Below are 14,615 nucleotides of genomic sequence, written 5' to 3'. Positions count from 1 at the left end.
AGCGGAGGAGCTGTTGTGGCTTCGTTGGCGATTCCGCGAACACATCGAGCCTTGGGTGCTGCTGCTGGGCAGAAAAGAATGTTAGCCGAGTGTCTACACTGCTCGAATTTGACTCACCTCGGTACAGCAGTCGCCGCAACATGCCGTCACCTTGACAAAACCCTAAATCTTGAATATTCTAAACGAATCAAATTGATATACGAGGCTTAGCTAGGGTTTCTCTCAGAGCACGAGCGCCATGGTGAAGGGGCGGCTGAACGTCGCAGATGTGGCGGCGGAGGTGAAATGCCTGCGCTGTCTCATCGGAATGCGGTGCGCGAACGTGTACGATCTCACGCCGAAGGTAATCTTCCGTCGACAGGATCATCGGTCCATTTTCTCTCTCTCTCTCTCTCGCATTCCAGACGTATGTGATCAAGCTCGCCAAGAGCAGCGGCCTCACTAGTTCCGGAGAAGGCGAGAGAGCTCTCGTGCTGCTGGAGAGTGGCGTCCGATTGCATATGACCGAATTCTCCCGGTAAGAGATTTCATTCAAGCTTGGAGAGATTCGTGTCTTTCTCCTTTGCAGGGATAAGAGCGTTACACCTTCTGGATTTACTCTGAAGCTGAGAAAGCACATACGAACTAGAAGACTGGAGAATGTCCAACAGCTTGGTGTTGATCGGGTATGGTCACATTGAAAATTGCAAGTAATTCTCTATGATTCTTTCTAGGTGGTAGATTTCCAATTTGGCACTGGAGAACTCGCTCATCACATCATCTTGGAGCTCTATGCTCAAGGCAACGTGCTACTCACTGATGCGGACTACAACGTTCTTACTTTACTTCGTAGTCACAGGCAAGCTTGTAGATTTTTTTTGTTTTTCTTTGCGAGACATTGTGCTATTACATTTTTCTTCCAGGGACGATTATAAAGGCATTGCTATGATGGCTCGTCATCGATATCCAGTCGAGAATTGTCGAACCTTTCAACGAACGACGATGCAAGACCTGATACGTGCCTTCTCTCCGGATGAGAAGAAGGCCGAACAGCAGGAAGCTCAGCAGACCCCGCAAGATGCACGCTTGCAGAAGAAAAAGGATGACGAGGGATTTACTTTGAAGTCGATCTTGCTAGACAGCTTTAGCTACGGACCAGCGGTGTTTGAGCACGTAATTCTGGACGCTGGCCTGCAACCAAATATGAAAGTTTGTGACGCTTCCAACAGGTCGATGGTATCTGAGAAGGATCTTCACTCGCTACTGGAAGCTATCAAAAGATTCGAAGATTGGCTGGAAAGTGTGACGACCGGTGATTTTACGCCGGAAGGATATATTACGTTTCATCCAAACAAGACTGCCAAGAAGAAGAACGCAGAGTCCGCGGAAGAGAAGGTGGATATTCGTCTTACGTAATGGTCTGGAGTTGATTGTGGGCCTTTGCAGATGTTCGATGAGTTTTCTCCACTCCTATTGAAGCAGAGCGCTCACCGGGAGTATGTAAAGTTCGACACTTTTGACGCGGCGCTGGATGAATTCTTCAGTAAGATTGAGGGCCAGCGACTGGACCAGCAGCGAAAGACACAGGAGGATTCTGCCTACTCAAAGCTTGAAAAAATTCGTGCTGATCAGGTACCGACACTGCAATAAATTTTAAATGTTCTCAACTCGTAACTGGCATGTAGAGAAGTCGAGTGGAATCTCTGAAACGTGAAGTTGATCAAGCAGTACACACAGCTGAGCTCATCGAATACAACCTGGCTGACGTCGATCTAGCCATTGATGCGGTTCGTGCTGCGCTTGCAAATGGCATGGATTGGAAAGACTTGGGACGCATGATAAAAGAAGAAAGAAAAGCTGGCAACCCCGTAGCAGGACTCATACACAGTCTGCAGCTGGAAAAGAACCACATAACATTACTCCTAAGCAATAATCTCGACGATATGGATGACGATGATAAAACAAAACCCGCGGATAAGGTATGGCTTCAGCAAATCTTATGGTTGTTTGATATGTAATTTTGCAGGTGGAAGTTGATCTTTCTCTCTCAGCTCATGCAAACGCGAGGAAGTGGTTTGACATGAAAAAGAAGCAAGCGCTTAAGCAGGAAAAGACTGTTGCAGCACATGAAAAAGCTTTCAAAGCAGCAGAGAGAAAGACGCAGCAACAATTATCCCAGGTGCCAGACTTGCTATCGTAATTTGTTCTGATTTGAAGTTCTTTCACAGGCAAAGGCTGTTGCAACTATTTCGCACTTGCGAAAAGTCCACTGGTTCGAGAAGTTTAACTGGTTCATAAGCAGTGAGAACTATCTTATCATCAGTGGACGAGACGCTCAACAGAACGAACAAATTGTCAAGCGCTACATGAAGAAAGGCGATTTGTACGTAGTATGAAGTTGATTTCGCGTGTTTCATGTTATGCTTTTGGACCTGCAGGTATGTTCACGCCGATTTGCATGGTGCATCAAGCACTCTAATCAAGAATCATAATCCTTCTCAACCTGTGTCGCCTTTAACAATCAACCAGGCTGGATGTTTTACGGTAACGAGCTGTTTGTTTATCTTTCGCAATGCAGTTCCTTCGCTTTTTTTGTTTTTTTTGTTTTTTTTTTTTTTTTGACAGGTTTGTCGCAGTCAAGCATGGGATTCCAAGATCATTACAAGTGCTTGGTGGGTATATGATCATCAAGTGAGCAAGACGGCCCCGACGGGTGAATATCTCACGGTTGGAAGTTTCATGATACGAGGAAAGAAGAATTTTCTTCCACCGTATCCACTTGTCATGGGCTTTGGACTCTTTTTCAGGCTTGATGAAAGCTCCATCCCTGCTCACTTTAACGAGAGGAGAATTAGAGCTGAAGGGGACAACGAAGAACCAGAAGCAGAGATTCAGGACGATGAGGAGATTGACGACGCTAGTGTAGAGGATAGTCAGGACAAAGTTCACGAGAGAAAAGAAAGCGGTGATGGTGGAAGCACGATAGAGAAAGCTAGTGTGACGGAAGCAGAGGAAGCTAGATCGGAGGAAGCGGAATCAGAGGAAGCTAGAGCACCGGAAACAGAGAACGCAGCAATGGATGAGCAGGAGGAACAGGCTCCGCAATCCGACTCAGATATCGATAGCTTGCTTGATAAGGCGCTAGAGCTCAAGTCCGTTCTTCCGTCTCAGGTAGATACGAATAAGTACGGACTGGGTGAAGTTCAAACAGAAGACCAAGTTGATGACGCTGATCAAGAGACAAAGGTAGCCAGGGAGAAGCCGTACATATCAAAAGCAGAGCGAAGGAAGTTGAAGAAAGGTGGAAACACTCAGGAAGTGGCCCAGGAAAATGAGAAAGATGGCATAGAGGAGGGTAGTTCAGGAGCCAAGCCCAGTGAAGGGAGCAACAAGCAGGTCCGCGGGAAGAAGGGAAAGCTGAAGAAACTCAAGAAGTATGCCGAGCAAGATGACGAGGAACGGGAGCTGAGAATGTCCCTACTTTCTGTAAGTTTTTCTCTTTTGTTTTTGTTCTTCCTGGAACTGACTTGAAACGTAATTACAAACAGTCTGCAGGACGACAAAAACCATCAGCCAAGGAGCAACCAGAAAAACCGAGCGTGAAGAATGAAGGTTCGTCTTGTACTCTAATTTTTGTCCTTGAGTTTGCAAGCGTTACAGACGCAGCAAAGAAACCCGTCATTTGCTACACCTGCAAGAAAAGTGGACATGTTGCATCCGAGTGCCCGGACTCGAAGCAAACTGAAAGCGAAATTGCGGCGATCAATGCCGAGGAGAACATTGTGGATCTGGACGAGGAAGAAAGGGAGAAGCTAACGGAGCTGGACGCTCTGACTGGAAGGCCCCTCCCGAACGACATCCTGCTCTACGCGGTACCGGTGTGCGGGCCTTACAGTGCTCTCCAGAGCTACAAGTACCACGTAAAGATCACACCAGGGCCTTCGAAGAAAGGCAAAGGTAAATAGTTACGTGGCTTTCTTTCGCTTGGTGTCATTCGTTTGCTGCTTCCAGGAGCGAAAATGGCTATTGACTCTTTCATTCGTTCGTCGGACGTGCTTCCGAGAGAGAAGGAATTGATGAAAGCGGTGGCGGAGTCGGATCTGGTAGCGTGCATGATTGGAAATGTGAAGGTGAGCGCTCCGGGACTGGCGAAGCTAAAGCAGAGCCAGAAGAGCAGCAAGAAGAAAGCCGCGGTGAAGAAAGATAAAGCTTGAAGACAATTGTAAAGGTACTCTACGACCATTTTCTTCGTTGTTTTTCCCCATGCGTGATAGTTCTAGCTAACGTGATCTTTGCAATGTTAGTATGTGCCTGGAAGGTATTTGAGGGTAGAAACAACCGAGGAACGCAAATACAAAAAGGTGGCAAAGAGGTTTGAGAAAATGTCGAGGCTCCTGGCAGCGTGCATTCTAGCTGCTCGGTATCCCACATCCCAGCCTGGTTGCGAAGCCTGCGAACGACAGCAAGAGACATAGCTAATACCCTGTACAAGGAGCTGAAAGCCTTCTCACAAATGTGACGAGCCCGGGCGGTTGCCAAGAAGAAAGCATGAGCCGCTGGTGTATGTGAGGAGCTGCTACAGCAAAATCCTGCGCACAGTGAGACGTCAGAAGTAGCTTCTGTGGCTGCGCTGGGCACGCTCGATATCAGTGTTGGCATGGTTCATATCATCAGCTCATGATAATATTAATTACATAGTGTGTCCTCGTTATATAATTGGTTATCAGTTTTGATAACCTCTGGTTGATTTTATGATCAAGAGAATTGCCCAGGTCTCTACACATTCTGTCTCCATCGTCACTAATTCTTATCTCACATTGATTAGTGTATGTGCATCCACCTTTGTAGCCACCCTCACATCACATACTTCATCTATATGAATAAGAGCTTGTTCAAAAGAATGGTATGGCATTTTTTATGCCTCTACTACCACTCCTGCACTGTCAAACACTTTACATCTAGCCTGGATTATAGTAGTGATGGTCTGCTTTTGTTCCACAACCCACGTCACAAGACAAGACCTCAACTACATGAGGTGTGTGAAGCATACATCCATGTTTGAACTGTGGTACTTGCTAGGGAGTGCTTAAAGCAACAATTTGGAACAATAAATTGTGTGTTAAATGTTAGTATGCAACATTTGTGGCATATCCAATGATCAATACAACTTTTATGACTCAATTTGTGTTTTTGTAAATTCACCTATCTACTCCTATTAACTATGCAGAATTTAAAGAGGGCTGATTTGCCTGTTATAATGAAAAAAACCAAAAATTTAAAATCTTGACAAGATCTATTTATTGGATTTTACTGAAAATAAAAATCCACGCATCTAAATTATACTCAATTTATAATTTTTATAATATTAAAGGTCCTTCATACACATCAAGAGTCTCTTAGATATAAATTATACCACTTATCTCTATGCATCCACGTATATTGCTATTAGCAAGTAAGAATAAATGTTTTGAAAGGTAAAATTATGGTTATATATATTATGTTAGAAACATGAACAATATTTATACTAGTGAAGAGTATCCCTCTATGCAAAGAAGTGACAACCAATACAAGAAACGAACTCCCACCATAGATTGCATGATGTATGTGATGCCATAAGGCTACATAGTTTGTTGCATCTTAAATCTGGAGTATCAGCCCATGAGAAGAAGTCATAACTCTCATCATGTGGATGCAAGTAAACAAGATACCCACTGCCAGGGTTCTTCTCAAAATGTGAGACACAAAATTGCATTTCCCCACTGCCACATGCACATATTTTCATTTTGTGTATTGCTATAGGTTGCTTGAGCTTACATTCATCACCATGATTTGGAGGAGGAGGATGCAATGGTGATGACTTGCACTTGGAGAGGTTTATATTGAGATGGTAAGTTCATCCATGATAAGCATTAAAAATGGACTTTATGAAATTTTGCACTACAACATATATATAGAATCCATTTCCTATATTTTTTTAGGGTTTAAAAGCTCACAGATGGTCAAGACTATAGACATTCAGATTATATAGGTGGAGGTTGCATACAAAGCTTTTTATGAGCATGAGGTTCCATATTATGAGTAAGCTATGCTGCATAGAACTTGCTTGTTGGTGACTTTGCATTGCAATTAAAGTTTTTCTTTCACCATTTTGCATAAAGACTCCTCCTTCATCTCTTAGCCTTGCACTTCCTTGCATGGAGGCGCCTCCTCTATCTCCTCATGTGGAAGCACTTCCTTTTATCTCTCTATGTTGCACCTCCTCACATGGAGGTACATCCTCCATCTTTTTCCTTGTCCATCTTGTAATATGACACCTCTAATGAGCATGAGGCCTCTTATAATCATGGTTCTGATGAACTTTAAAACATTGAAATATATAAATATCTAGGTTGAAAGTTTCTATTAGATTAAGTTATTTAAAAAAGATAAAGTTCATGAGAACCTATCGTTTTTTTTACTTTTACAATTTTCATATTTTGATTTTTTTGCAATCCTTAAAAAAAAACCTTGGTAAAAGTATATATATACTATTGTATTGATCATTGCCATTGTTTCCACTGAAAACTAAATGAGGTATTTTTTAAAAATCATAGAACTAAAATCTTCTAAAATAACAAAGAGAGCATTCTTTTTCACCTAATTTATTTTACTCTTTGTAATTACATTTATTTCCAACTCGTAATCACTATCTTTATTATCCTCTCTTTTTATATCTTATCTAATTTGGTTGTGCTATGTAATGGTATGACTATTGCAACTCCTAACCCTTGAATTGCTACCCTAAGAAGAAAGATTTTAAGAGTTAAAGCTACCAATATTAGAAACTATTTATTTTATTATTTTTATGAATATACCTATAATAGCATATAGTAAATATTTTGGTGAGAATTCTCCTCCAGAAAAGTTTTATCTATATATAGTGTAAAGAGTTGTAAAAGTATAATACCTTAATTTTTTAAAATTTATAATATTTGTATTAAACTACAATTGAAAATTTAGCTTCACTCGTAAGCTTAACTTTTTAGCTCATATCCTACTACAAATTGAAGGGTCTTCCATGAAAAAACAAGATAAGGGAATTTACCCTACTTTCACCAGTTATTTATTCCACTTTCCACACCAAAAAAAAATTCTATAATAACCAAATCAATTGTATTGACTTGATATAAATGGATCAAAAAAGGTAGTGAATGGAAAGGCTTAAGTGATGGAGACAGAATGAGTATTTAAACTAGATGGAAAGGGTGTAGATTGATGATAGACTTTTTATATGAACATGAAAATAATCTTGTTGACTTTTTCTAGGTGGCTAGCAACTTAAGCACACACTTCACAGGGTTGTAGCTTCAAGAGGCCAAACATGCAAGCTTGTAGACATGAAAGCACATGCTAAAGGTGCTTATGGCTATTGAAGATATAGTAGAACATATTGTAAGCATACGCTATGAGGCATGTTTATGCCACCAATACTTTATCTGGGGCAGTAGGAAGCTCTCTCTCTTAATCTTGATGCCACAGCAGAGGAATAGGTGCACACTATTTTGTGGGCATAAACACTCCCCAACACAGATTCTTGGGAGCCAATACGTCTCTCCATTGATGCAAGGGTGGAGGATCTAGTCTATAGTATAATCATATAGCAAATTTCTAATGGAGGCTAGTAGTAGACTTAGAGGTGTTTCATATCCATTTACCTATTGCATAGGAGTGGGTTAATAAGATGTTCCTGGCATGATAAGAAGTGCATCCCACAGTATAGCAACTACTTGAAGTGGTAAAGTGCAAGGAGATAGCTTGGAGGGCCCATTACCATGATATAGTAATACAAGCCTTAAAGATACTCATAGACACAATGCATAATTCAAGGTACTTACTGGAGACATATCAAGTGAGAACGCATGATATGTTTCAAATATAATATAATACATGCATGTACAAGTTTGCCTTAGCTCTAGGTTTTGCATCAATGTTCAAAGGGATAAATCAATCTTCCCATAGTTATACTTTGTATATTGTAGGTTTGTTAATAGTAAATTGGTGGTAGATGATGATATATAAAACTTTAGGGGCCAACAAAACAGATGTTGGATGCTATGTGGAACTAGGTATAAATTCTTTTACAAGTATATTTTGATATGTGTGAGGAAGGGTAGAGTTGGCATGCACATGCTTTAGGGGTGCATGAGTTTCCTAATGAAGGCTTCAACAAGGTACATTTACTTTGACTATTTTCTTACTATGCAATTTAAATGCATCTTCATGTAGGTATATACTATTGAGATTTTGATATTTTAGATTTTTATAACATGAAGTATATACTATTGAGATTTTGATATTTTAGATTTTTATAACCAAGATGCAACTTGATTGTCCTTGCATAATTGTATTGCTCTACAAAGTTTATAACGAGTGTATGGATGCAATGCACATCATCACACTGCAATAAGTGGTGTTCATGGCCACTATGCTCCATGCATGTGGGACATGCTAAACTTTATATAAAATTGTGAACAACCAAAGAAAATAACTTGAAAGATGATCCATAAAGGTTCAAATATAAAAAAAAAAAGAGCCCATGAATAAAAATGTACCTCTTTTTTTAATTGATTAAGGGTTTTGGGATATTTAAGGTTAAGTATCCTTGGGTTTGAATAGTATTGAGTTGGGTGATCTCCTGGGAAATTTAAATTCATAAACTTATATTTGATATTAGAAAGGTCTCAAATCTGATTTTCTTGGCTGGCTATAGAAATTACACCACATGTTGATTGACATTTGACAAGTTTAATTTGCTTCAGTTGGGCTCAAACTAAGAGGTAGGGTTTCAAGAGAACGGGGCTCTCAAACACTATATGTTAATTGATATTTGGCAAGTCTAGTTTGCTTTAACTGGGCTCGACCCAAAGGGTAAGGTGTTAAAAGAGCAAGGCTCTCAGGAGAGCTGTAGCTCTTAGCTTTCATTTACAACAGCATGAACTTGTAGTGAAGTATGATAGATTATAAATAACCAAAGAGAACGACTTAAGAAATAATTCATAACGGTTTAATATAGAGGGAAAAGGTTTATAAATAAAAGTGCACCTCTTTTCCAATTGATTAAAGGTGGGATATTTAGGGTTAAGTGTCCTTGAATAGTATTAAGTTGGTGACTTCTAGGGAAGTCTAAATTCAAGAGCTTACAAAAATATGGCACAAAGTGATGTGGATAGTCAACATATTTCATGTTGAAAAGGTGCAAGTCAATGTTAGATACTAAGAGACACTTGAAAACACAATCAACTCCATTGTGGATTATATACTCTTTGTGGAGTTAAAGGCAATTGTAAGTGCTCTATATGTAGGCTTTTGCCATTCATTACATCTTTTAATATTTGTTTACAGATATAGACAAATATTTTAGTAGCCAAAAGTGGTTATATGCTTGCACTTGGAGAGTGCTAGCCACTGTAAGGGCATTTTTTTCAGTGATGGTGATGAACATTATAAAGTTGCACATGCTTCATTGCTTTGTGATAAATACAAAGTTCTTTACCAACAGATAGTGGATTATTATTAACATCTTCCCTTGTATTGGGCCACCACAACCATCACGGAACCACACCTTCCTAAGACTACGACTTGTTCATCCACTATAGAAGTTGAGGATCACCATTATGATGTGGAGCAATTTACATATAAATTAAGGTATGCCATAAAAAAATTGCCCCTTTTTGATGAGCGTTAAATAATTTAGGAAAGAGATAATATGTAGAGGTTTGCCAAATTTACATGATAACAATTTTGCAAGGTTTACATGGCAATAGTTTTGTGGGATTTAGGGGAAAACAATTATGTGTGCAACATTTATAAATATGTTGATATAAGACTTTTTTATATATATCATGGCATATTCACAAATTTGAGTAGCATTGTACATACTTCCATTTATTGTGCAGACAGTCTTAGGAACCTAATGATATGTTTTAGATACACGCTCATAAGAAGGGTGCTATGGGACACTCATCCAACCTCCAACATGAGTGTGTGATGTAACAACACCTTTTAATCAAACTCTAGGCCTTCCACATTGCTCTGATATATATTATAATGGAGGCATAATAACTCCTATAAAAAAATAACAACTTAATGAAGAGTTTAGCTAAATTATATGCTTGGTGATATCCATGCCTCTTTGTAACAGTCCGCATTATGTGTAAGTTCCATGCTTTTACATGCTTTTTAAGCCATTGTGAGAATCAGTATAAAGGACATTACATAAGTTATATGCATGTCAATTATCCCTTACATAGGTCATACTATGGTGCTTCATAGTCAATACCATTGTTTTCAAGTACCAAGCCACTTGCACCATATTTCCCTTCATAAGTGCTGGATCTTTTACAAACATACATAGAAAGGTGCAAGTTTTATCTAGTTATGAACTAAGGAACTATGCAAAAACACAGGCCATGCATTTGTCAAATCTATCTTTATTTCATTGAACTCCTTCATCCAATCACTACACATGTGTTTTAGCTGACCAAATTGTACTATTGTCATGTAGTAGCATTTGTTAAGAGTTAAACCTCTCTTGTTCATTGACACAAGTATACTTGCACTGTAGTGCATCCCTTCATAAACAAATAAAACCATATGCTCTTCAAACATACACAATATTGATAATTCCATATAAGTAAATATCTTAAGGCTCTATTTTGCAAAAAGAAAGTTGTGTCAAGAATTCATTTCATGTAGTAGAAGACACTTAGTATCAATGCACCACAGCTCCATAAGTGATTCCACATTGGTTTTAACTTCCTTTTCATAACTCGCTCCAGAAAAATATGGCTCGTGCAGCTCTTATCACCTCACGTTCAATTCTATATACTACATATCTTAGTTTTCCATTCGTTCATCAAGCCTCAAAAAGAGTCTAAACCCCATGACAAGTGGATACAGTGGAAGAAAATTCTTCTTTCCTCATATCATGAAAATTTCAACAGTGAGATATTCACCTGTTGGGGCCGTTTTGCTCACTTGATGATCATATACCAACCAAGCACTTGTAATGATCTTGGAATCTCATCCTTGACTGCAACAAACCTGTCAACAAAAAAAAAAAAAAAAAACTAAGGAACTGCATTGTGAAGGACAACAAACAGCTCATTACTGTAAAACATCCAGCCTGGTTGATTGTTAAAGGCGACACAGGTTGAGAAGGATTATGATTCTTGATTAGAGTACTTGATGCACCATGCAAATCGGCGTGAACGTACCTGCAGGTCCAAAAGCATAAGATGAAACACGCGAAATCAACTTCATACTACGTACAAATCGCCTTTCTTCATGTAGCGCTTGACAATTTGTTCATTCTGTTGAGCGATATTGATGCCTTACCTTTTACATTTATATCAATCATTTAGACCTACCTCCATGATATTTATGGCTGCAAGATTGTTACTGACACTCTCTATCTCAATGAGCAACTCAATACTTCTAATGACAATATTAAGCTCTATATTTGCTAATTCAAGGATTTTGTTAAGCAGATAGCATAACACTCAATCTTGAGAATTATTACGATAGCAAGTCTGGCACCTGGGATAATTGTTGCTGCGTCTTTCTCTCTGCAGCTTTGAAAGCTTTTTCATGTGCTGCAACGGTCTTCTCCTGCTCAAGCGCTTGCTTCTTTTTCATTTCAGACCACTTCCCCGTGTTTGCATGAGCCGAGAGAGAAAGATCAACTTCCACCTGCAAAATTACATATCAAACAACCATAAGATTGGCCAAGCCATACCTTATTATCGTCATCCATATCGTCGAGATTATGAGTCCCGCTACGTGGTTGCCAGCTTTTCTTCGTTTATCGTGCGTCCCAAGTCTTTCCAATCCATGCCATTTGCAAGCGCAGCACGAACCGCATCAATGGCTAGATCGTTCGATGAGCTCGGCTGTGTGTACTGCTTGATCAACTTCACGTTTCAGAGATTCCACTCGACTTCTCTACATGTCAGTTACGAGTTGAGAACATTTAAAATTTATTGCAGTGTTCGGTACCTGATCAGCACGAATTTTTTCAAGCTTTGAGTAGGCAGAATCCTCTTGTGTCTTTCACTGCTGGTCCAGTCGCTGGCCCTCAATCTTACTGAAGAATTCATCCAGCGCCGCGTCAAAAGTGTCGAACTTTACATACTCCCGGTGAGCGCTCTGCTTCAATAGGAGTGGAGAAAACTCATCGAACATCTGAAAAGGCCCACAATCAACTCCAGACCATTACGTAAGATGCATATGCACCTTCTCTTCCGCGGACTCTGCGTTCTTCTTCTTGGCAGTCTTGTTTGGATGAAACGTGATATATCCTTCCGGTGTAAAATCACCTGTCGTCACACTTTCCAGCCAATCTTCGAATCTTTTGATAGCTTCCAGCAGCGAGTGAAGATCCTTCTCAGATACCATCGACCTGTTGGAAGCGTCACAAACTTTCATATTTGGTTGCAGGCCAGCGTCCAGAATTACGTGCTCAAACACCGCTGGTCCATAGCTAAAGCTGTCTAGCAAGATCGACTTCAAAGTAAACCCCTCGTCATCCTTTTTCTTCTGCAAGCGTGCATCTTGCGGGGTCTGCTGAGCTTCCTGCTGTTCGGCCTTCTTCTCATCCGGAGAGAGAAAACTGGATATCAAAATCTTTAACGTCCGGGGTGATTTATGTAGAGAGCTCTACAACCGGACATAGAAGAACAAGCAGCTTTATCAAAGAAACGTGAATACCTGGGATCCGTGAGGACGCAGTTTGAACAACTAGATGAAAGAGAGACTTGACAAGAAACGCAACGAAACCGCACAGCTGATGGACGTGCTTCGTGACAAGGAATTTAAAGCGGCTGAAAAAGAGTCATTCTTGTTCGAGATGGAGTGCAAGTTCCTCAAAGGAATTACGCAAATCGAGAACGACGCTGAGGAGCTCAAGCAGCAGCTAAGAAAAGCCCATTCAGAACTGGATGCTCAGCGGCGTTATGTGGAGGATAGACAAAAGGCAGTAGATTCCGCTGTCATGTCTCTGAAGGAAGAGGCAACGAAGCTCAACACAAGAAAGCGAGAAAGAACAATCTCTGAAGGCGATGGAGGACAGACAAAAGTTTCTCGATCTACATAGAAGGGTGCGTGAAAACTACTACAAACTTATCATTTCATGTTACTTTGATCATTGCATTTCAGGATCTCAACGGCAGGCAGCTGCTACCTTTTAGCGACAAGATAAATGCAATCAAGAGCGCTCTTGAGGACAGGCATTCACGAAGTGAAGCGAGTAACCTCGTCAGGGAAAGAGAAAACTTTAAAACTCAACAACTTGTGATGGTAAGCATATAAAACACCTAATATTCAAGTCTTGGAACTTAATGCTTTGAACAGGAAAAGACGAAGCTAGCAGTGCATCAACTTTCACAGTCCAACTCAAGGCCAGTGGTGCGCAACCCGAGTGGAGCTATACTGGCGGTGGTGCGGTGTTTCAAGGAGAATGATGCATTCTCGGCCTCTCCCTTGGTGGATACTTGTGATGCGAGCGCGCATTTTTATTTTTCTTTTGTATCATATATTGTTTTATTTGAGATTCCCCTTAATTGGGCACTATAAAAACGCTAGGACTAATAGGGTTTGTGTGATGGAGTCGAAGAAGAAGGTGCTAGGGAAGTATAGTTTTTGTGATGGTATCCAAATTGATAGGTTTTATAATAATGTGAGGGTTGTAACCAAGAAGGCGATAAAGTCCTAATCAAGAAGATTGATGGAAGTAAATGGTGGTCACGTCTGGGTGATTGGCACGTAGTAAACAGTGTGTGTTCATACAACTATAATCATATGGTCCGAGAGGTTGAGCTCATGGAGGAGTGCAAGCATGAGAAAATAATGAGAGTTCTCGACATAGGCCAAGAAGAGGATTGAGATTATATGGTTCTAGAGCACTTGTGCGATTTCAGGGATCTCCAGTATGAGCGATTCTACTACAAACTCTCTGAGACAGGGTTGATCAAGGAAACCATAAGCTTGCACGAGCGAGAGGTTGTGCATCAGGACATTGTGCCCGCTTGTATCAGATTCGAGCTCAATCATAGCAACTTTGTGGTGAAGCTGGGAGATTTTCACTGCTCAAGGAGGCTATCAACTCCACCAAATGTAGATACTATGGGGGAGTCAATGGGATTCACTGCTCCTGAAGTTATCTCCCGGGAGACGGAGAAGATAGGGAAAGGTGTGGATATGTGAGGTGTTGGAGTTGTGTTTGCAAAGATGCTTTTAGGAGAGAAGGTATTGATTTGAGTTCGAGCTATGGTAAAAACAAGGCAAAGGTGATGGACAATATGAAAAAGTTCTTGAAGAGGGATTGGTATGAGATGATTGAAGACGAGGATGCAGTGGACTTGCTGCGATGTTTATTAGTTTGGGATCCAGACAAGAGGATTACTGCGGAACAAGCTTTGAAATCAATGTATTTCAAAGTGAGACCTCAAGATATCGAAAAGAAAAGAGTGGTGGTACCTGTTGTCAAAGAAGAAAAGGAAGAAGAAAAGGTGGTGCCGAAGAGTATTGATTATTTCAAAGAAGAAAGGGAAGAACTAATGATGGTGAGTCTTTTCATAATGTTTGCCATAGCTGTCATC

At 40.4% G+C, this 14,615-nt stretch overlaps 1 protein-coding gene across 1 annotated transcript; it reads left to right on the top strand.

Moving 5' to 3' along the window:
- The first annotated feature begins 220 nt into the window (after positions 1-220).
- Positions 221-4,690, top strand: LOC9632863 (nuclear export mediator factor NEMF). Its single transcript, XM_024672486.1, has 15 exons — positions 221-343; positions 405-517; positions 569-665; positions 714-838; positions 903-1,374; positions 1,426-1,611; positions 1,665-1,958; positions 2,006-2,158; positions 2,208-2,362; positions 2,418-2,523; positions 2,605-3,465; positions 3,528-3,591; positions 3,640-3,936; positions 3,991-4,207; positions 4,284-4,690. Exons 1-14 carry the CDS (start codon positions 239-241, stop codon positions 4,191-4,193), a joined length of 3,231 nt encoding a protein of 1,076 aa, XP_024528254.1. The 5' UTR covers positions 221-238; the 3' UTR covers positions 4,194-4,207; positions 4,284-4,690.
- The last annotated feature ends 9,925 nt before the right edge of the window (positions 4,691-14,615 follow it).

This window comes from Selaginella moellendorffii, unplaced genomic scaffold, assembly GCF_000143415.4.
Source record: "Selaginella moellendorffii unplaced genomic scaffold, v1.0 SELMOscaffold_9, whole genome shotgun sequence".
NCBI lineage: Eukaryota > Viridiplantae > Streptophyta > Lycopodiopsida > Selaginellales > Selaginellaceae > Selaginella > Selaginella moellendorffii.
This window is presented reverse-complemented; position numbering and strand designations above follow the sequence as displayed.

What these genes read in the sequence shown, in the direction of transcription:
- LOC9632863 (XM_024672486.1), top strand. Translation starts at nt 239, where the DNA reads ATGGTGAAGGGGCGGCTGAACGTCGCAGATGTGGCGGCGGAGGTGAAA. An exon ending in TGTACGATCTCACGCCGAAG is followed by an intron (nt 344 to 404) that starts GTAATCTTCCGT and finishes CTCGCATTCCAG; the next exon opens with ACGTATGTGATCAAGCTCGC. An exon ending in TGAGAATGTCCCTACTTTCT is followed by an intron (nt 3,466 to 3,527) that starts GTAAGTTTTTCT and finishes AATTACAAACAG; the next exon opens with TCTGCAGGACGACAAAAACC.